Source organism: Anneissia japonica, unplaced genomic scaffold (genome assembly GCF_011630105.1).
Source record: "Anneissia japonica isolate Jap-2015-1 unplaced genomic scaffold, ASM1163010v1 scaffold287736_len1891122_cov214, whole genome shotgun sequence".
NCBI lineage: Eukaryota > Metazoa > Echinodermata > Crinoidea > Comatulida > Comatulidae > Anneissia > Anneissia japonica.
In genome coordinates this window covers 641483-666312 of record NW_022756106.1, presented here as the reverse complement: position 1 = coordinate 666312, position 24830 = coordinate 641483, and the positions used below count along the sequence as shown (strand labels likewise).

At 32.7% G+C, this 24830-nt stretch overlaps 1 protein-coding gene across 6 annotated transcripts; it reads left to right on the top strand.

The window, feature by feature from the left end:
- Window positions 1-23: 23 nt before the first annotated feature.
- Window positions 24-24824, top strand: LOC117123896 (ral GTPase-activating protein subunit beta-like). 6 transcript variants are annotated; one of them, XM_033269960.1, is made up of 28 exons: window positions 24-365; window positions 898-1093; window positions 1556-1714; window positions 2177-2410; window positions 2577-2837; window positions 3473-3733; window positions 7460-7468; window positions 9967-10274; window positions 10533-10675; window positions 11221-11318; window positions 11727-11879; window positions 12067-12154; window positions 12660-12721; window positions 13648-13740; window positions 15149-15292; window positions 15563-15729; window positions 15852-16022; window positions 16244-16421; window positions 16938-17029; window positions 17248-17372; window positions 17723-17975; window positions 18570-18743; window positions 19028-19172; window positions 19324-19467; window positions 19765-20016; window positions 21509-21659; window positions 22019-22135; window positions 22816-24824. In XM_033269960.1, the coding sequence occupies exons 1-28, from the start codon at window positions 153-155 to the stop codon at window positions 22922-22924; spliced, it is 4500 nt and encodes a 1499-aa protein (XP_033125851.1). In that variant the 5' UTR covers window positions 24-152; the 3' UTR covers window positions 22925-24824. The 6 variants fall into 6 exon arrangements, with proteins under 6 accessions (XP_033125851.1, XP_033125849.1, XP_033125846.1 ...); XM_033269958.1 differs by having other exon boundaries at window positions 3473-3829; window positions 13648-13713; XM_033269955.1 differs by having other exon boundaries at window positions 3473-3829.
- Window positions 24825-24830: the final 6 nt, after the last annotated feature.

Genomic DNA, 24830 nt, shown 5'->3' with positions numbered 1-24830 from the left:
AAACAAATCATTTGAGACGGGAGAATCAGCATTGTTGACTGGGGAAAGGCAAGGCCTAGCCTAGATGGTAGGGTTATGTTTAGTTCCTAAAACGAACTCTCTGCTTTAAACTGAGTCAGTACCGGAGGAACTTTGCTGTTCTTCAATAGATTATGTATTCCGAATGGGCTTCATTGCAGGCCACCATTGAAAATGAATCAAATTATAAGAGTGTTTTACATAGCTACTCTTCGGGAGTTGGCAGAGATGTAGCAGTGTCCGTCGTACGCCAGCTGGCTGGCCGACTGTCCATCAATGCTTCTGCGAAACATGAACCCCTGCCTAGCAATCTTGAGAATGAGAAGCAAATTGAATGGACAATGGAGGTATGTTGGTTTTTGATTCTTCGTATAAATTGCACATTTGATATTGCAAGAACAGTATATTTTTTACTTATTCACAGTTTTTAAATATTTAAAAATTTGTATCTCGACATTAAAAACAGCTCCCTAGGGCAGGCCTAGTGTTCATTATTAAATATGCTTTTTTTTGTCTTTATAAAAATCAGTTGTACAACATATAAAATTTTATTTCCTCCAGAGCCTGGATTTAATGCTAGCCTACAGTGAGTGGCTTATCTACCTAGAAAGTCTTGAAATGAGGGAAGAGGAATGATGGAGATGGGGGTGGAGTTAAGGAGGGGATCAATGATTACATGGGGAAGGGGGTGGTGGTGGTGGCTACAGTTCAGATATGTGATTTTAACTACTTTAGTGGGATTTTTTTTGTTTTGTTTCAGACATTTTCAATGGGTGGGGGTGCAAGGGATGTGCAAACTTCATTTAGATAAGCAATATACTTTAATACAAACCTATGACCTATGACCTTTTTATTGTCAGTTCTTTCTTTTCTTAACAGGTGATCTGCTTCGGCCTTAGCCTGCCTTTGATCGAACATGAAGCAATACGTGATTGTGTCAACATATACGTTGAATGGCTCACCGCACTCACTGTCCCAAAACCAACGGTCCCGCCCTCGATTGTCAACGACCCAAACCCTTATGTGCAGAAAATATTTCAGCACTTTGTCAATCTTTTTAAACCTAGAGAAAGGGGTAATTTTGAATCAGTAACACTCCTAATGGATGTATATTATAATTATTGTTACTAATTATGAGATTCATGATTTTATGTTATATTGGTTATTATTAAATTTTATTATTGTCATACAAATAACACAAAATTATTTGATAACACAAAAATTATAATATTTACACTGACTAATTAATAATAATAATAATGATTATAATAATAATAATAATAATAATAATAATAATAATAATATAAATAGTAATAATAATAATAATAATAATGTTACACTTGTATAGTGCATAATGCATGAAATTGCTACTATGTGCTTCACATCATAAAAAAAAATAAAATAAGAAAAGGCACCCTGTAAATATATACGTATAATAATACATGAAAAAACATAGGATACTATGCCATTGAAATTGTATGGTCAGAGCTAACTACAATATGTGTCTTTTAAGGTTTGAATGTTGGTTATTTTTCAGGTGATTCTAACAAGCAGATTGTGTTGTGTCATCGAGTATTACGGACGGTTCAGACAATTGCGAAACAGAGCGGTAAATTCACACGCCAAACATGGGAAGTCTTGCTACAATTCTTACTAGCTGTCAATGACACTATCCTTTCCCCGCCGAGTGAAGCAGGTACGTGCTGTCATACATGAATGATCACATAAATTATCAGCCAAAAACAATGGTCCCAAGTTTGCTGCAAACTTTCAGTTTCCTAGGACTGGAGTAAGCCTAATACCCACTCTGTTGAATTCTGTAGAACATTAATAATCTCAAGTTGTAAAAGATGTCCTGTCCAGACTATTAAATTTTATTTGACAAAAACATGTGACATGCTTATATATGGGCATGATGACATCACATCATTACCATATATAGGCACATCATGACTATATATGGGCAGAAAATTATAATAGTGTGGACAGAGCTTTAAATTATTGCAGCTCATATTTTCTGTTAATTATTTGTTTAAAATTTGTTCACTGCCTCAGTTTTTTTCAGCTTTTGCTGTTGTTTGTGTTCCTGATTATAAAATAACAAACACAAAATGCATTATTAAAAACATCTATTTCCTTGATGTTTCAACTCCTATAGGAAGCCTATCTGAGCAGCTGTGTGACCGTCTGCTAAGTGTACTCTTTGAACTTTGGCTTTTGGCCTGCACAAGGTGTTTCCCGTCACCATCTCTGTGGCGAACTTTCCGTGAATACTGCGTAGCATGGCGCCACCACACTGCCCTAATTGAACAGTGGAACAGGGTGAATCGTGTTCTGACATCTCACCTGTTGAAGATACTCTATGGGCCTCACTTTCCAGAGATTAGGATTTGTAAGCATTCCATCTTTCTTATCATCATCTTGTTGTTTATACTGTTGAAAATATATGACAATGAAGTCATGTTTTGGTGGCACTGTGCAGAGTGGTGAAAGAAGTATTATCACCAGTGGTCATTCCACTACAATTAACGAATAATGGTTTTTTAAAATTTTCACAGCTGAAGAAGATGCTCAGATAATTTCCACAGAAATGGATGACGCCTGCATTGCGCAAACATGGTTTAGATTTCTGCACATCCTTTCGAACCCTGTTGACCTTTGCAAACCAAAGGTTGTGAGCAAGACTCCGATGTTTCACAATGCAGCTTTCAGTGGCGATGCGGTGATAGAACCCCATCAACATCCATGCCTCAGTGCACTGCCTAAGAACTTCCTACTTGCAATGAAAGGGATTGCCAGTCTTTCAAATGCATTCATTGGTAACAATTGTTATATATGTCATTTTAGCTTTCAAGTGCCTAATTGTAGGTATTGTCAACGTCATTGTACTATATTACCATCATTATAATCACCAATACCATCATCATTAGCCAAATCATCACAATCATTATCATCACCATAATCATATTTATCTTCATCTCCACCACCACCACCACCATCATCATCATCACCATCATTCTCTTCATTATTAATAATTAATAATAATATATATTTATATAGCATACTTTCAGATTTCTCTTCAATGCGCTTTACATAAAAAGTTGATAAAATACAATATAAAATAGGCAACATTATACAACGAATTACATCATCACTATCATCATCATCATTGTCATAATCCTCATCTACATCATCATCCCCATCATTGTCATCATCTTCCTCAGCTTTATCATCATCCTCAGCTTTATCATCATATCACTCTCATCATCATAATCATCATCATCATTGTCATCATCATCCTCATCTGCATCATCATCCTCAGCTTTATCATCATCATCATCATCATCGTTATTGAGTATTACATAACTATCATCCTCACCATCATCATGTTAAGACCATCATCATTATCATCATAATCATAAAAACTATTTTATTATTAAAATTTTCCCTCTAGGTGAACCGGAGAAAAACCTTGCTGTAGAGACTAATCCAAACAACAAAACCCCACCTCAGAGCGTAAAACACTCCAAAATGAACTACTCCACGTCGGTGTACCGTGAAAAGCCTAGCAAGTCAGTTACCCCTTCCCCGTTGCTGACACCAACCCCGGAGGGACTCAACATGATACAGTTGCTGCAGATGGAAAAAAGATCGCAGTGCAACAGCATTCTACACCTGTTTGGTGCGTGGTTGTTTGAGGGCGCTGTCTCTGGATGTAAGTTACACACAGTTAGTAGTGGTGAAGGTAGCGTTGGGGGTAGCAAACCTCGTCGCGTCCATTTCGCTGTGTCATCGTCTCAATCACCCCATGGTATGTATCATCATGAATTATACATTTTAATAATCAAATCAATGATCACCATGTCATTAATTAATTTAATTGCTATAATAATTAAAATATATATCAGGGACGTATCCAGGGGGGGAGCTGTGGAAGCCGCGGCTCCCCCCCCCCCCTTTGTACACAGTGTTAAAATTTTAAAGCTTATTCTTGAGCCAATACAAATTATTTCCTGGGCAGGGCTAAACCCTGGTGAAGTAATTCCGGGGCTAAAAAGATTTTCTACATTTTTTTTAGCTGGTACTGCATTTTCATTATATTTTAATTATAAGACTATGTCTTCCAATAATTAATTATAAAATGAACTGAATTTTAATGCTTGGCTTATTACAGAATATGTTGCAAATGTTGTTTTTTTTTACTTATCTTTTAAAACCACATGTTATTTGTTAAGTCCCCTCCCTCATAAATAACTTTAGCACCAATATAGTATGCATCTACTGACTATAATGAGCATAAAATTATGAATACCAATGTAACAATTATATAATGTACCTGCTTCTCTAATTTTTGTTGTCGTAGATTAGCTTGTGATGAGGATCTCTCTTCGTCGACCATTCCTGGAGGACCTGACCAAGCTCCATGAGACGAGTAGGTTGTCCTGCAAAGATAATTAAATATTTTTTTTAAATGTTTGTTTAATAATACTACTACTAATAAAGAGTCGATAAGACTTCTGAAAGCTTCGCGGTTTCGGTCGTCGTGTAGGCCGTTTACTATGTCGGCCACGAGAAAATTGTGCTAAATGCGAAAAAAGTTGTGATTTGTTGATCATAATATAGTATATATAGTTAAAGCTTAGTAAGCTATAATCAGGCCTAAGTTGTCCTGGATATTAAGTAGATTCCTGATAAAAGATCATGAGAAATTTGTTGCCATTTCATTTTGACTATAATGGTAAATGTGATGATGATGAATTTTATTATATAAAAGTGTCATTTCCGGCCATCTCGAGAGGTACTATTTCCTCAAATTTTCTCACTTCAGCCCCAGCCATGGTGGGGCTGAGGTGGTTGTGAAATCACGTTTTTGAAGTAGGCCTATGTAAAGTACATACTCAAAGACAATGTTTTTAAGCTTTGTTTTCTATGGTGTATATACACACACATTAATAGGATCTCTATAGTTGTCAAAAATCCCTGATAAAAGATCATGAGAATTTCTTTTGGCGCTTCATTTTGACTAATGGTGATGTGATGATGATGAATTTTACTATAAGTGTCATTTCTGGACATCTAGAGGTACTATTTCCTCAAATTTTCTCACCTCAGCTCGAACCATTGTGGGGCTGGGGTGGGTGTCGACTTACAAAATGTCCCCCCCCCCTCCACCTTTCAAAACAGATCTGTGCCCTTCCCTGGGTATGACATTAAACTCCATCGAATCGGCTCCTGATGTATGTCTTAGTGACTGCTGTTTGTTTTTAGGATGTGATCTGGTTTTTCATGTCCATTTTTCATGATTATGACTATTCTGGTTAAAGAATGTTTTGAGCAGAGGTGGATTCAAGGCGGCACCACCCCCTCGTCTTCATTTTTTTAAGGAAAAATAAGGAAATATATTCAAATTGAAGTGCGAGAGTGTAATTTCCGGCCATCTAGAGATGCCCTAATCATAAATTTTCTTACCTCACCCCCAACCATGGTGGGGCTGAGGTGGGTAGTTCCTCGGTCTGTAAAAGTCCCTCCCTGGTTCACCTCTCTTTCGAATTCCTGGATCTGCCACTGTTGATTTATTATATAATTATTTTTTCGCTTATTTATAATGCGACTATTGCAATTTTCACTTTATCCTCTCAAACAGTCCTAAGAACGTTCAGAGTGCGCTACTTCACAGGGGGATTCGCCCCTTGACCCCGCCGGGGTCATACGTAATTCACATAACGGCTCCCCCCCCCCTTTCAAAATCCTGGCTACGTCCCTGATATATATTGAATTCTTTAATGATTGATATAGATGTAATTACTAATAAATAACAAAGGTAATACATATTTACTAAATGTGTGGTATTTTGTGATGGTAATTTTCATCAAATTTAAGCTAGCTTAAAAATAATTGTCAACCGTTTAACAAACTAAACTACATGGTTTGAGGTGTCTTAATGTTTTAACATTGAAACTAATTAATTTGTATCAATTAGGTTAATTAATATTTAAATTACATAAATATGAATAGTGCAAGTTTATATTCTTTCTCCAAATATTTCAATAATTTGATGTTATCCTAAAATCTAATATAACTATGCTGATTCTTACACAAATCTGAATAAACATTGTAATTTTAATGCTTCAACATAATAATGTAATAATGTTTCGTACCAAGTCAATTAATATTATCCTCTTTTATTATTTTTCCTACCCCTCTACAAATACATGTTCAAATAATAACCTAAATTTGTGCTTAAAACATATTCCCGTTTTACCAAGTTAATTATTAGTTTGATATGTATTTTATTTTTATCGTCTCTTATTAAACTGTAATGTATGTAGGTGCGATTTAATCGATTTTCCTTACTCCCTCTGCACTATGTGGTTTTTGTGGGATTTAAAAAAATAGAATTTTGATAAAATCAAATGACAAATATGTTAAAAATACCAAAACAATTTGGCCTTTTGGCATAATCGGTCCATATAAAATGATTTTTTTTGTTTTCTTTGTGTTGGAGAACCAGTCATCAAGAAATTTAGACTAAAAAATTGAAATGTTTAACAAGTTTTTCTTAAAATATTTTTCCTGTTACAGAATTCTTATGACATGGGGAAGATACGATAAAAAACAAAAGGAAAAAGTTTATTATTTTATTGATAATTTTGTAGATTACAAGTTGCATGGGCCAGTGCACGTAATTGCATTACCCCCTCTGTTTATGTTATTTTTTCTGTTTATAAATCTTATCTGTTTTCTTTTATGTGTTCTTTGTTTGCAATAATAACAATAGTAGTACCTGATACTGATCAATTGATATTGATTGATTAACATTATTTTATCGATATTATTAATCAATAAATCGATAATATCAATATTATCATCAATTATAATTTATTGATACTGATAATTTTCATTTGATAATAATTTTGATATTGATTGAATTAAAGAAAAATTGATTGACATTAATCTTTATTGGTTAATTATTGATTATTGATTAATATCAATCAATATTCTAAAATTAATCAGTATATCAATTTATATTGATTGATCTATTTGTTTACTTACTTTTACTATTGAAATATTGTCCCTTAATTTTGAAGACTGAAAAATAAGCAAAAAAATGATTATATATTTTATTTTGCATCAATTTTCTTGTTCAATAAAATATACATTTAAAATTTAAATAATTTAATTTATCCTTGCATTAATCATCCATTTTTTTATCTTTCATTTGGTTCCATATTACCATTTTGATTTTTGATTTTTTTTACCAGTATTACGTTAATTCCATTAATGAAATTTTAATAATCATTATTTAATTTTATCAACTTAATCATATTCTTTTTATTGGTAAATATAACATAATTCATATCACGAGGTACACATCAAACAAATCTATTGTTTGTTTTTATTTAATCATAATGTTCCTCTTTTGCTTTCATATTTATCTAAGCATTTGAGGGTGAGTTTCAAATTTTTCGCAGTCAATTCCAATCCATGGTTTCACCAGCTTTATTAAGTTGCAATTTATTTTCAATTTAAACATTTTAGTTTGGATGCATTGAGTATAGAAAAAAAAGCTCTCATCTTAATGGGGAAATATTTCATTTTTGTTCATGCACTGTATATTTTCTTCACTGCACTCTCTTCAATTGTTTGTTAGTTGATAACAAAATAGTAGTCGCAGACTAATGTCACAACTGTTGGGTTTATATTCTTTTCTACAGTTAAAATTTAAATTTAGATAAAAGATTTAACCACAACATAATGTTGATATTACAGTGAGTTATGGATTACAAAAATGTAAACATCCTAAAATCTCTATTTTGTTATTGCCTATTTTTGAATGCTTAGCATCATTTAGATGTGCTAATGACAGTTTGTGCCCTTGATATAAGCATGGATATTTGTTGCTTAATGCATATTTCTATTGGATATGGTAACAGATTCTGGTAAATTTAAAATGCATCTTAACTTTCATATGTAAAGGGGCACCCTCAAACTGTGAGCAGTAGATTTTGATTTAATTTGAAGTGTTTCCATGACATATTTCTGACCAATCAACCTAATCATATAATTTGGTAGATGTACTTCGGACATTTCGAGTCTTAAAGTTCTGCACGGTATTTTTTATCAATCTGTTACCATGTCAAGTGGAAAAGGCCTTTAATTTCGTTAACTTAAGGCACTTATCAACATTATCTGTTTACTAATTATCCTTTCCTAATAAGCAATTTCATATTTTCAAACAAATCATACAGTGTATGTTATGCTGGTTATGAAAATAAAAGTGCAGAATAAGCAGGAACTATGGTGGTTTACCAATAAGGAACTATTTAAGCAGGAAATACTTATTCAAATATAAAATCATTGCACCATATGCTGAATTACAACATTGAAAAAGCCATTTAGATTTATTAAAATACATTAGTTTTTAAAATCACTTTCAAAAAGGATATGTAAAATCTCATGATATTGTTTATTAAATATCCTTGAAATAATGATTTTATCTGTGAATTTATTGCAATAAGCATAAAATCATTTGGCATATTGTATGCAGGAAGAACTTGTGAAAATAGCATCAAAATATACTGGTCGTTGTTTTATATATTTTTTCACATTATCTCAAAATATTGATTTTAAAACAATGAAAGTGATTTGTGTACTTATATATTGAATTTAATTTCCTAAATATAAATGAAAATACAAGTATTGTATAAAGACAAACAAGGGTTGAAAATCAGATAACACACATTTCGTGTTCTGTGTTCCATTGTTACTAGTATTTAATAGTTGATACATGTTTGCTACTTAATTCATTTACTAATTATTGATTAAAAACTTGATAAAAAAAACCAATGTATTGATCTGATAGTCAAATCAAATAAAATGACTTAAATTTTGTAATTTTCCAGACAGTATTTTACGACGTATTTTCTGAAAGTTAATAACAGGATTGATTTCTTGTCTACAGCCCAATTCAAATAGGTGGGATATATATTACACTAAATTCTGCTGAGTGGTGTATTCAAAACTTGAAAGCTTTTATTAACAAATTATCTTAGATATAATTTGTCAGTTTATAAATGTTATTGAGATTTTCAGAACTTTGGTGATCAATATGATAAATCAATCAGAATTATGTAGCCTTGTCAGGCTTACAGGCTTACTAATGTTTGCAGATATTGGTCCTTGTGTATAATCTTAACCAAAACTGTTTTTTTCAAAGAGGTGGGCTTATAATGAAGGAAATACAGCTCTACTTAATCATGATTGACAGTAATCAATCAATTAATCTTCCAATACTTCTTATCAATACATTGGTTGATCAATACCACTAATCATTTTGTTCACCCAAATAATTGCATGACTTTTAATATTCTTGTTCTGCTTTCTAATGTTTTGCTTTATGTATTTTGTTTTTTGCTGCTCCTTGTTTTGTAGTTATGTACTGTCAAATGTTTTATATCATGAGTAAAGATGATAGAAATATGGTACATTGCTAGTAAACATTCGTATTTTTTATATAAACAATCAAAATATAGAAATTAGATTAATTTATTTGATATTATGCTATTTGTACATATGGTTATGTAATGTATTTATTAAATACAAATATTGTAATGTAGATTCATGTAGTATATAAATACTTATATATAAATTAAATTTATATATTATGTACAGTAACATATATTATATTAGAAACTATAGTTAAACTTTTGTACAGTTTGTTTTGGCACCATTGATAGTTAATGTTAAAAAAAGTGTTCAGAAACACATATTACTAAGATTTCAAAGAAAGCATTTTTTGAATATTGGATTGATGATCAGTTGGTAGGCATAGTGTGTAAGAGGTCCTCGGTTCTAATCTTTAATTATCCAAGTATATCATTATTGAAATGGATTTAATTATTTTACTGTATATTCATACTAATTCTTGTATTGCCCCCCATTTGCTAGGCCGTTTTCCAAAAGAGCGACATTCCATCGCAATTATGGATTCCCACCGTATGAATGGACGTCGCATCGCTCAGGCTTCTGAGATGCGCAAAATATCAGAAGTATCCCCGAACGACATAACTGCAATTCTGGCGCCATACAGACGACATGATATATCGGAATCGCCAAATAATTACGAAGCAGGAAGAGCCGAGGCTTGCGGGGCCTTGTGTCGAATATTTTGCAATCACAATCAAGGGGAAAATATACTCCCTGTGTACCTTTCACGATTCTATTTGGCTTTGACTCAAGGACTGAAGATAGATGAAGTAAGTGCCTCAGGTATTTGATGCCACGTTCAAATTTGGGTGGTATTAGACGTGGTTGTCTAAAATCCTTCTAAGAGTGTTGCTCAAAGATCTTCAAATGAATCGCCTAAAATCATTGAACGTTTCATGAATTTTAACGACTATGCTAACCTGTACATGAAAGAATATTTTAGAAAAGTAATTATATCCAAAATTAAGACAAAACTGTGATACCATAATGTAATGTAAACCATTGCTAATTACTTTTTCTTAACGCAGACAGTGAGTGGTCTAGTCTTGTCGAGCATTCTCTTCAATTCGCAAGATCTCTTTCGTATTGACCTGAAGGGCGTATCTGTTGTTCTTCCTCACTTCATCTCCGCTCTTGAGATGGTGCTATCAGAAAAGGAATTGAAGTTCAAGTGAGTCAGCATAACACATTATTGATATGAAATACAACATAAATATATTATGGTATTTTTGTTGTATTCAGATATTCATGCTTGCTTACCATAAGTGTATATTGACTTTTATATACCAACTACCTAGATTCCAGACATTTGATTGGTTAAAAGCCGGGCAATAGTTCCAACCATGCCCTCTTATCTGGCCAATATGCCGACAACCTATGTAGTGGTATAGTAAATAAATATTTACTGGGATTTTGATTGGGGCGTGGTTCAAATTATAGCCCTTGGTGATCTGGAGGCAGTACTGTGTCTTTCAACTTTGTTTTGGGACATAGTACAGTCTTCAGATCACTTCTGGCTATGATTTGAATCATGCCCCTCAACCCAGTGAATATTTGCGTAAAATAGATCTTCCGGCTACTGCATTTGATTATTAATAATATATTTTAATCATCAGAAGAATATTGTTATCTGATATTATATTTCAAATATCAGACATTATTCTCCTTAATTCACATATTACAATTTTTTATGTTACTTATTTTTTATGTTTGTAGGTCGGGTGTGTCTCAGCAACAACTTCGTCAAGCTTCCATCCACCATCTTCTGTCCATGCTGTGTATTCCACATCACTTCAACACACTATCAGTGATTGGTAAGTTGTCTCAAGGGTGGTGAAAATTGTTAATTTACTGTGTGTTTGCTTAACAAATAAAATAATAATAAATTGTTAGTTATATTAAATCATGGGACCACTGTAAAACTGGTTCATTTGCATATCTGTCTGATTTCCTAGATTGTAGTACAGAGAGCCTATTATATGTGCATTATAAAAGTTCTTTCTTATTTGTACTGTATTAAAACCTTGCTATTATTGATGCTATGGTTATTATCATTTATTTTATTATTTTACTATTTAAATAATGAACTAAATTCTCAACGAGCGTCTCTGAACATGGCATTTTAAGTGTCATTCGCTTTTTTCATTTTTTTTTGTATAGCTTTCCTGTATTCTTGACAACATTTTTTAACAACTGTGTTTGTACTTTTGTACAATTTCCAGATTTGATGACGGGCAAACCAATGATGACATCTGGCGTGTTCGGGGAAAATGAGAGAGTTGTGACGTTCCGTTCGCTCAAGCTACGTATCGTGAACCTAATGATTGGAGCTCTGCAATGTGAACTAGATCCGGACAACACACAGATGCTTCTTGGTACGTCAAACACACACACACATACCTACACACAATCACCACCCCCACTCCAAACACAAACATCAATGCTTATGTGAACACACCTGAAACAGTTGCTTAATATATTATAAACAGTTATTCTTTATCTCATACATATTTATATTTCTTGATGAATTATTCATATAATTTACTTCCATTACCATTGCAGGGGCTATCCATTTGTGTATCCTAGATGCCTCACTTTGTGAAGACATTGAACAGAAAGAAGAGCTAAAAAGAAAAGAAGAATCACACAGGTAAAAAAATACTTGATAGAGTAATACCCTTTATGTGTTTTACTTATAATCTTTATATACTGAAATATACTCTCTGCACCCAATGACTTGGTTATTGAACACCAGAGGCCCCTATAGAAAGCTTTTATACCCCTAACTTTCAGACTTGTTGTGGAGCAATGGACCCGATTTTCAACTTTCTACTTCCCAAACAGTTGACTGTAGAACATGAAGGCTCCCAAAGATAGCTTTCTGCTCACTTAAAGATTAAAAAATTCGCAAATGTTTAGCTATCCACTTTTCAAGCCTTATAAGTTGGTAATAGAGCCCCAAATGAATGGCTATCCACTACCCAAACCCCATTAATTTGGTTATAGTTGCTGGATGACTTTTGTACAGAAAACTTTTGCAAGGATTTCAACCCACACACCAGGATTAGGAGGCTGTGCGCTATTCTAACAACCCTACTTTTCTACAAAATTTTAATCTTTGGATGATTTTTTTTATGTTTTTCTTCATCACTCAGGGAGCTTGGTAGCACAATACTTGAAGAAGTTATGGAAAACCACCAATCAGAAAGCTCATCAAGTAAGCTTGTGGTCATACTAACATGTAACATGCAATTTGATTGGCTGGTTGGTTGCCGAACAATAATATTTCAACCAATGAATTTGATCAAAATTGTCATGTGCTTGCTTTTGCAGTTAAATGTGTTCATGATTAACATATTGAATTGATAATATAATATGAATTGGAATTCAATTGAAATGTTTTGTGTGTTAACATGCTAACGATATTCGTCAAATTCATAAACAACATAGGCAAATGTTAATATTACAAGTTGAGGCAATAAGACAGAAAAAAAAAAAAATAATGTATCATTTTAATTCATTAAAAAGTTTATTTTAAGAGAGTCTTCGGTCTTTTGATTTTAATTACAATCTAATTAAATATATATTGAAATTATAAAAATTATATAAAAATTGTTAAAATATATGTTTTGACAATGTTAAACTTACAATAAGAAATATATCAATGTTCTGTGGTAAGTTGGAAGTTTGTAATTGAGGCCAAGTGACAATATAAGTAGACCCTTTTAGGTCTTAAGATTTTCAGATTTAATAACAGTGATGGTCTAAACAGGCCAAGGCAGAGGTATAAACATTACTGTTATTAATTTGCTACTTAGGCTAAGCAGTACAGTATTGCAATACTGAAAAACAAATATCAAAATTGTGGCTGCAAAAAAAAAAAATATTAGAAAGCAGACAAGGGCAAATAGCTTTTTTTTTTTTTTTTTTTGTGTTGACTGGTAGATTTACAATTTGCATAACATTCCTTTGTTTATCCGTAACTAAATAACACATGCATTTTTTAAGCTTTTTTCTTTAATCCTAACATTTTGTTTTAAACAATAAAATCACAATTTCTGTTTTTCATCAGCAAGTTTCGTAACATGGTGTTTTATCATTATATACATATGGTTTTTTTCTTCATATATTTTGTGTTCCCAGGTAAAGTGATGACCCATCAACGTAGCAGCAGCGAGCCTATCGTGGACTTAACACCATTGACAAGTGGTAGGAGCCCTGTTGGCCCCCACCTTGGTACCGATTCTTGTGATTTCGGCATGCAGCATGGCCCCACCCATCATGCTAAACAGGAACTTTGATTTGCTCAGCCTTCAGAGAGCCTCACTAACTGCTGCCGAGTATCCGCATAGCCCTCAAATCACAGGCCTAGCTTTTCTTCTTATACAGTGTCTCAGAATCGGTCAACACTATAAGCAAAGCAACAGTGATGACATGTGATTCCAAATTATTCTCACAAATAATGCACAAAATTCTTTCCCATTATTACTATGATATCCTGTTCATTATTTTAAATTCATACTCCCACAATGCATCACATTATCAACTGAAACCCTTCCCATCATTACTCTGATTTCCTGTTTTTCCTTTATATGAGATTATCTCATACCAATCATGTATCATCCATGTTATTTCTGCTGGTGTGACTGTCTGAGACAATTTAATCAAAGCATACTTAACCATTCAAAGTAAATTCAGAATTTCATTTTAATAATCATATTTAAAGAAGGGTAATTGCTCCATACTAATTATATTCATGAAAAAACATTTGTATTGTTATTTGTATTTCACACATAATTCATTTATTGGAGAAGGAAATATACTGTCAGTTAAAAAGTTAATTTTAATTAAATATTTATTTTAATTTTGGAAATAGCAACAAACAAAAGAAATATCTCAATATTTAACAAAATAATGTTCAATCATATATAATTTTATGTATGTTTTTTAGATTTCAAATATTGTTTGACTTAAAAATATTTGTTTTCTAATGAAATGTAATTATATTTATTCTATTTTATTATATATTATCTCTTTAACATAACAAGACTATTTTTTTTTGTAAAAAAAACTTGTGCAAGTTTCCAAAATTAATGTGCAAATATTATATTTTTAAAAATGATTTATAATATTAAGATAATGATTGATGATGATGATGATGTACAGTTAAAATATGAGAAACTGTATTTATTTATTTATTATTTTTTTTTTTTAAGGAAATATATTTGTTTCATTTTAATCCAGAATTTCATTTGATATATAATATTTAATATAATTCTATTCATATTTTATTTTATGTTCTCACTCAAGGAAATAATTAACAGCATGATTATATTTTGACTGCATGATAAAACTAATGAAACCAATCATTAATTTATATTTATTTTGATTAACCTTAATACATAAATGAAAAAGAGTAATTATTGAAATCCTGATGTTAACTTTATCATACAACATTGTTGAAAAATTGTTATATAAACGCATACAAAAATACACCCAGGCACATATACAGACAAGTACCCAACCACAGACCTAGAGATAGACCCAAATGTTCACATACAATCAACCGGTTTTAAATGTTCACATTATCGTTAATGATATGCATTATTAATAAACATTTGTTTTCAACCTGTTTTCATGACAGACACTGCCTGGAGTATATTTGTTCGTTGCACCCACCTTGTTTGCCAGCGCCTGATGTCTGCTTGGTCTTCAGAGTACAACGTAGCTCTAGCAGCCCTTGAGCTGCTCTCTGGCCTAGCTAAGATAAACGTCAGCATTGTACAAGGTTGGTAATACTTTTTTTTAATAAGAAATATTATTTTTTAATATAATTTATCTTTGTTATTTCTATCATAACCTATGGGTCGTTGAGATGTTAATTTTTTCTCCAATTCACACTCAACAGGAAAAAACATGCCAGTTTCATTTTGGTGTTACATACTGAAGAAGATAAAGTTTTAACTGGTTATATCTTGTTATATCTGGTTGTAACCAGTTGTAGCTAGTATATTCATCTTATTGTTTCCTGCTGTATTTAACATTCTTTTCTTGTTAGATCAACTGGAATGTAAACGTGCTGTTCGTTGGATATGTGAACATATCGTCCATCTCTGCAGTCGTCCTTCGCAATATCATTCACGAGACCTTCACTCCATCATTGTTGCGGCGTTCCAGTGTTTAACTGTCTGGATTGTAAATCATGAATATCTTTTAAAAGATAAGGTACTACTTAATCCACACTTTCAAATTTGATATTCACACTGATCACTCCCATGACTCTTATGTCAGCCAGACAATTTAAATTTTACAAAAAAACAAATTTATTAAGTTTGCCTTTGTTACAGGAATGCTTACACTGTGTTTTGGAGGTGATAGAACTGGGCATATCAGGGAGCAAGTCTCGCCCCAAGGGGTGTGTACCTCCGGTCTATAAGCACGAAAAGGAGCTGAAGCCAGCATCAATGAGGGTTAAAGATGCTGCAGAAGCAGTGTTAGCCTGTCTACTTAATCATGTGGTAAAGTATTTAACAAAATATATGTTAATAGGCTGATAATACATTAATAGATATAATATATAAATGACAGAAACAAACTGATGACATTATTACTATTTGTAGCCATTAAAAATGATGTCATATTACTGTTTATAGACTTATATTGACAGCACACTCTGATCAATGTCATGTGTTCTTTACTGAATTTTTACATCAATGTTTATATTTTCTGCCAATTCTAGGGAAGTTTTCCGTCACCTATTGGTCCTTCATCAGTTGTATCCTTGCTGGACGAGGAAGCTATCTTGAAATTGGTGAAAGAGCAGGAGCTAGCTACAGGTGATGTGGTGTTCCGTTATTATGTTCTGGAGAACAACACTCTGCTAGCAATTCTAGAACAGCCTGTAATAGAAGAAAAAGGTATGATGTTAATATTTGGGCTTTATCATCCTTTAAGTTTGTGGATATAGTACATTCCTGGATGAACAGACTTGTCATTTATAAATTTGAGAGTGCTCTCTCATATTCACTTGCATACCACTTTCAGTAGTTTATAGGTTCTTGCAAAATTGTGAAGGAGAATGTATGGAGGGAGGATGTATACTTGATTGTAGGGTAGTATATACTAAATGCCAGGGCTGACTATTCCATTAATTATTTTAGGGTATTCTCACTTTTTCTATTATTTACAATAGCTAGTTTATCCAGCTAGGCATCTCACTCGCAAACTATCAATATCATTACAGATTTTTGAAATTCTTTATCAAACACCAGGATTCTAAGTAATTGATATAATGTTATTTTGCAATAAAATGTTATTTTGTTTGTAATAAAATATTATACAGAGTAATTGTTCAGTGGCAGTCCCACATTTTCATGTGATCATTTTTGTTGAGCCCTTATAATTTTTTCTACACCTGTTGAAAATTTTCTTAGATCCACTTCCTACTGCGACGATACTTCTTCGAGGTTTGATGGGTCGGCATGCATGGGTTATGCAGACACGCCACTGGCCTAAGTCAGAAAAGGTGGGAGGATGAAAAAATGTAATAAATAATGAAATAAGAAATTACTTATTAAAAATAATCCATATGAATTTAATAGCTTTCATCCTTTTTAACATATATATGTATATTTAATCACTGTTTTTTGATGAATGAAGAGCATAATAGATTGATAGCTTACATGAACAAAATATTCAAATTATAATCAATTTTGAAAATTGCCTTCCAAAATATTTGTTCAGGAAGCAGCACAAGAACGATTGAAGTATCCAGCACGCCCTCAACCCATGGATAATGTCGGCACTCATCATGAGATCCCATCTAGAAACTTCCCAGAAATGGTCGACAAAATTCAACTAACAGATGCGTAAGTTGATTAATTGTTTATTAAGTAAGTAGAAAAGTAATAGTTATCTGTTATCCTCTGTTGGGTGATAAAAGCATAAAAACAGTTTTCCATAAAATTTTAAACTCTAAATATATTAAAGTCAGGTAGAATACAGTATAAACAATTCATTAAACTTTGTTAAATTTATTAAAAGTTAGTTAATTACTCATTAAAAATATGTTAAAAATTTTATTCAATTTATTCAGGTAGAGATGATAAATGTATTTTGCAGAAGTTACATTTCCCACTAATGAAATATATAATTGATAGTTTTTTCCTATTATTAACACATTTTACCTCAATAATTTCATATTTCTCTTGGATTTCAGTGATAGAAGCATCCCAACAATGGCAAGCATTGAGACGGACACATCACATGCAGAACACGAGAAACTCAAGATGCTGCTAGAGAAACAGATTGAATATGAGACGTTTGTGCTATCATCTGCTGAGGCTGAGCTAGCCAATGTAGGTTTCCCGAACCCTAGGACTGAAGCCAAACCCCCCAGGCCTAAGCAGGAGTTCAGCCCTGCTAGGCTACTCTTATCTCACCTTGGCTTTCTCACCTTAGGCACTTTGAAAGTAAGTTATAATTCATCATTATGATTGTTCTTTAATTAATATTATTTTATAATATTGATTTATAAGGTTGCTAATAGGGAATTAAATCTCAACATGTACCTTATCACACATAATCCAAAAAGGTGAAGAATTGTTCAGACCATTGGAAAAAGAGGTGCACAATAATTTGATCTTAATCCTAAGGTCAGGGGTTGCTTAGGTCCTTGAGCAATGCGTTTTATCTATGTTGCCTATTTACCTAGGGGTGTAAATGGAGACCTAGTGGGTTTGAAAGCTAATAAGGCTAATTACTAACATTATAGAAAACTCCCCCAGGGAGGTGAGCAAGCAGAGGGCCTTGAGGCATTGGCAATATACTTTGCATTCTACTACTGACATATTATTATAATCTCATAACCTTTATTTAATCTCATAAGTTCCTTTTTTGTGCACTTGTGTCATTATGCAAATGCAAATGATTACCATCCCGTCTGAAGTAGGCCTAAAAGGTGTCTAAGGCAACGTATTTTATTCCCAATACAAACAATATATATTACCTTTTATCTAGTGATTCACCAGAAAAAATATGAATGATATTTTCATGTTTTATTATAGGAACCTGCCAATAGTTCTGTGCCGCCATCTTTAGTCATGTTAGACTCCACACTGCCTGGCTTTGATACAGATTTAGAATTACTGGACAGTATACCTTGCCGAACATTTGATACAGCTTTTATATTCTATGTAAAGTCTGGACAGAGGACACCAACAGAAATACTTAATAATGTGGTAAGATGATTTTGCATATATTTTTCATATAGGAAGGTACACAAATAAGTCCAAAAACATTCTGATTTAATAATGCCTTATACATGTTTTTTAATTTTTAACAGTAAAATCAATATTTGAGTTGATATGTAAAATTATTTTATTCATTTAAATGAGCATTTCAGTGTTTTTATTGAATTTTTAGGGCTTTTCAATATTTTACTATAGAAATAAAGAACCATAGATCTGTTTTTTGAAGTACTTATTAGTACCGTATCTTATTTCTTACCTATTTTTTTCTTTAGTTATCCAATGCAACAGTGTCACCTCAGTTTTTGGAGTTCCTCAATAATCTAGGCTGGCCTGTTGACATAGCAACGCATGCTGGATGGTCAGGTCATGTTAGCACAAGCTGGAAGATGGATCCTGATGTCACAAGGGCAAACATTGGTAAGTTGTCAGTAAAATGCTCAGTCACTACCCATTTCTCAATATCTCTTTAGAACTATCTTTCTATATTCATAATCAGCTTATTTCTGGCAGCTCCTTCTATGTGCTCTTAAATAGAAAACTTATTTCTGCCAAACTTTTCTTTCCATAGATCTTGATGCGTTTATGGACCATGGAGGCAGTCTTTACAATGGTCAACATCAGGTTCTCTACCATGCTGACTGCACCTCTGAAATGGCATTTGTAGTGCCATCAAAACGAGTCCAACAGATGGATAGAAGACATTCTGTTGAATGTAAGTTTAAAGTCTTAGTCCCACTTCATGACTAACCATTTTTTATGAGCCTAATTTATCTTAAATTTTCAATATGAAGGCTTAGAAAGGGGAAATGTTGTTCATGAGAAAGCATTGTGGTGTTAGCCGGATTTGGATCAAGGATCCTAGGTAGGAAGGCAATCATCTACCACCGGGCTGCAGCACCACTCTATAGCTAAGAAAGATCTTAAAGTAAAAAAATATAGATTTTCGAGCCATGCTATCATAGTTATAATCACAATTGAAATTTTTGTTTCATTCTTCATTACCATCCAGTGTCTGAGCAGCCATCTAGTAAATGTAGCCTATCACCGTATGGATCGAAGAGCCTACCACTGTACCAGAGCCCTCACCAGCGACCATCAACCCTAGACTTGCCATCAGAGACTTCTGGACCAGCTCAAGTAAGCCCTAGTCTAGACAAAAAGAGGAAGTTATCAACAAGGGCAGGTATGATCGGTGGTTCGCAGATGAAGGTATTGGTTGTTTGGTTGGAGTGCTTGGCAGATGGCGAGATGTTTCCCCTAAGTAAGTGAAATCATCCATATGCTGGAACTTTCACCACCAACCTAAAAATTTCTGTAAACTCTTATTTAATAAGCAGCCAGGTAATTGTTTTTAGTTGGGACATTTAAAATCCTGGACTTTTTTTTGTGAATTTCTAAGTACAGTATGAAGTATATAAAAATCCTGGTTTACAGAATTTCAACACAAGACAGGGAGATTAGAAGGTGAACAAATTACCAAATTTAACTACTACAGACTTTTTTTATATCATCCCTATAAATTTCACATCTGGAAAGTCTAGTAGATCAAATTGACATTCATGTTTTTATTGCTAAATAATGGATGTTTGATTGATGGATCAAACTACTAGTGGATTTTTCATTTATTTATTAATTTATTTTAATGAAGTCATACATAGTTCAGTCAGCCCAGGGGCATTGATTTCATGCCGATAAAAAATCCACTGAAAATTAACTTTATTGGAAGTAATCTCTGCTGGATTTAAAGCAACTTAAATATAATTTGAATTGGAACAATAAAAAAAATGTGTCCATGTAGGAAAATGAAATCAGTACTACAGATTGAAGACATACATTTTTTACCGTCCTTTATACATAAAGCAAGTGTATTTTCAGGTATATTCACTGGTCTGCACACTTTGTAATTTTTTGCCTGTCAGCATACAGTGTAAATTTTTACTGGTTCATACAGAATACTAATATACATATGCACTAGTCCACACACAGTACAGTATACATATCCAATGGTCTACACATATTGTACATATTCACTGGCCCACACACAGTACACAAACTGGCCAATACACAGTATACATTTTCACTAGTTCACTCACAGTACATTTTTCACTGGTCCACGCACAGTGTACATTTTTTCGCTTGTTCCCACAGAGTATACAATTTTACTGGTACACACACAGTACACATTTTCACTGTTTCACACACAGTATCGTAGCCAACACACAGTATACATTTTCACTAGTTTGCACACAGTACATTTTTCCACTGGTCCACACACTGTACATTTTTTCACTTGTTTCCACGGAGTATACAATTTTACTGGTACACACACAGTACACATTTTCACTGGCCCACACACACAGTATAGTAGCCAACACACAGTATACATTTTCACTAGTTTGCACACAGTACATTTTTTCCACTGGTCCACACACAGTGTACGTTTTTTCACTTGTTCCCACAGAGTATATAATTTTACTGGTACACACACAGTACACATTTTCACTGGACCACACACACAGTATACATGTTCACTAGTTTGTACACAATACATTTTTTCACTGGTCCACACAGTATACAATTTTACTGGTACACACAGAGTACACAATTTCCACTGACCCACACACAGTACACATGTTCACTGTTCTACATACAGTATACAAATTCTACTGGTTCACACACAGTACACAGTTTCACTAACTAACATAGTATTTGTATTTAAGCAACAATGTTTGATGTGGTTTATTATTACATAGGTGACTTGTTGGCTGAGACTAGCACTGGCCTAGAATACCTGCAAGGGAACAGTAGCAGTTCATTGAGGAGTCCGCGCAGCAACGACCAGGTGGCCGTCATATTTATACAGCCACTGAAGAGCGGCCTCTACCGAATACAACTCCATGGCTGGTTAGTCATTTCAACCTCAACTACAGTATTAGCCAATTTTAATTTTACGGGATTTAAATCCGGAACCATGAGATTGAAAAAAGTTTCAGTAAACAAGTCTTAAATTACCAATACAAAAAAAGAAGAATCAGATAATTATTAAACTGATGAAGAGGACATAAATATAAATTTAATGTTTTTTCATAACTCAAATAATTTTTATAAAAATAACTTGAAATATATATCAACAGTGATTATAAAAATTAATATTTGACAGTAATATCAAACATAATACTAATGTACATGGAGAGTATATACATAGTGAAATCATGTATATTGGTGATTTCAGCATGTATTTTAATCAATACTTGTTTTTATAGTGCTGCGAACACCAACCCTTTGGTAGATGGCATGGTAGTCAGTCGACGTTCACTCGGGACTCTTGTGCGACAGACTTGTGTTAATATATGCAATAGAAAACGTCTGGAATGCGATATGTGAGTATGGACTCCATCTTGTTGTTATTCTATAAAAATTAAGTTGATTGGACATTGGATGTGAAAAAGTGCCCTGGTGAAATAAGTTCGATATTGATTATGTCATGTTATAACCCTGATTTTACAGACTGTAACGCACTTACGAATTGAGGTTCAGGATTCGAAGATGTTTTTGCTGCATGAGCCAACATCGACTATTATAATCTGCTTACCAAATGTCTTAAGTTTTACAATATGGAAAAATCTGAAAGATTCCATTAAAAAATGTAATTGTTCAATTAAAAGAATCAAATAATCTGTCAACACCCATAATGCAGATCAAAATAATTCAGTTAAATTTCTACTATATAATAGTCTGTCGGCTGCCACCATAATGTGCTACACAATATATTTGAGGTGGTATTAGTTATGCATCTGCTATTATTGAGGATATTATATCCAACTTTCGGGATGATTTATTTTTCAACAGGTGAATAAGGATGAATGCAGCCTAGCTGATAATATAATTTTAACTTAACACTACAACTTATGGAATGTATTGTTAATTTAAGCTTATTGACTAGATTGTCTAGTCAATAGCTGCCAGTTACTTATCTATTTTCAGTGACTAAATGTAATTATAGCTGTATCGAAATAATATATTATGTAAATATATTAAGATGTTGAAATTAATTTTTCAGGCATTTTCCTCCTCATGTGAAAAGACGTCAGAAAATTCAGGAGATGGTAAGCAAATACCGCAAACGCCTGACATCACCGCAATTTTACACACAACTCTTCATGAACTGACAAAGCCAAGTGTTCATTGGATTGCAACCATGTTGAATAGATACCAAGGGTCTCTGTGCATCTGGTAGACTTGAGTTTTCAACATTTATGGAATTTTGTTTAGGATTTCAGAAAATGACCATTCTAGTGTATAGAGGTTGCATCTGGATTACATACATTATTTTATTTTAAAATATTTGCAATATATCCTCCACAATTTTAAAGATAAATTGTCTGGGTAAAGCAAATAGACTTCAATTATAAAATTCAATATTTGTTACTTTGTTTTTCTAAGTAAGTTTTTATCTGTCAATTGAAATTTAGGGGGAAATGCGTTAACTTGTTTGTTCCTTTGAAATGAGAAATGTTTTATGTGATTTTTAACTCAAGACAGTATATCTTTAAATTGACTTTGTAAATGAGTTATTTATCATCATTACAGGAAATCAGTTTTGTTTAGGTTGGATGTTTAAAATTCACATGAAATAAAAACTTTATTTTATTTATTATATTCAGTATGCAGCCAACAAATTGTGCATTGTACAGCATCCATATTAAATTTAAAAGTCCAACCTTTTAATGTTAACTAGTCTCTTCGCTGTTATTTTTTTGATATGGGGCGATAATATTTATCGTAGTTAAATTATGCACTGTACACAGTGTATATAGTATCTAAAGTTATGTATCAATAATAAAAGAAGATATTGTCTCTTTTTGAATTGAACCAAGAGCTTTGGGCATGTCATGAAGGTGCTCTACTCATTTAACCTACATCAAATGAATCTACCCCCACCAGACTTGTATTTTGTGTAACTTTGTTTTTTTAAGAATATGACTTTTACGATTACTGTATGTATAAATTGTATATTATAAAAAGAATTTATTTTAAGTCATTACGATGATAAGAAGCAGATGTGAGATTATCAGTAATTATAATATTTACATTGAGGACATTAAATACAAATAACAAGATTATAACATACCTTAGGATTAAATATACAAAAATATCACGGCTATAGACAGTCCCCTTAGATTTATTTTAAACACAGTACCTGTTGGTGGTATATTTACTGAGACCACCTCTGGGAAATATACCAGATTTAAGTAGATTGGAAATCTCTTTGAGTTAATTTTTCTTTGATCTACAATAATAATCTTAATTCTCAGAAGATAGAAGACAAAAATCATTGGACAGTATACACAGTTTATACTATGTGAATATATATTAGAAATTAGTAAAAGATAGGAATTGACGCTCATTGGAAAATAACATAGAACACCAGAATGTATGCAGGACAGGTGCTCTTATATAATTTCATTTTGTTTTTATATAATCGCCGACAGCTTTCTGTGATGCAGATTGGTTGGTCGAATCGGGGATCCTTCCCAATTGCACCGGAGACTGTTACACAGTACATCGATTGCACAAAAACACTGTAGCGACAGTGTAGCGATTTTATGGAAACCAGACTTAGCAAGTCTATTAATGTATTCTTAATAGATGAATACTCTTGTAAGTTCTTGTAAATCAGTACATATGATTTTGTGAATATAAATACATTAATTTTCTGTTCACAAGGATATATATTAAGGATGTTCTAATCTAGAAGTTTTACTAATATTATGTCTGATCTAATTTTGGTGTTTTATACTACTTAAAGACATTTTTTTGTATCTATCTGAACAACATATTTATGAGTGAACAATGTACTGTATGTATATTTTGATCAATCAATTATTTTATCTATGTTGATATTTGCTTAGTGTATCAGTGACCTTGTTTTAGGTACCTGGTTCAATCCCAGAAAACCCGCTTGGGTATTGAATATTCCTGGGTTCTGGCAACAATTATTTTTATGAATCGGTAATGAAAGTTGTACCCAAAAGCAAAATCGGAAAATGAAAATATATATATATATATATATAT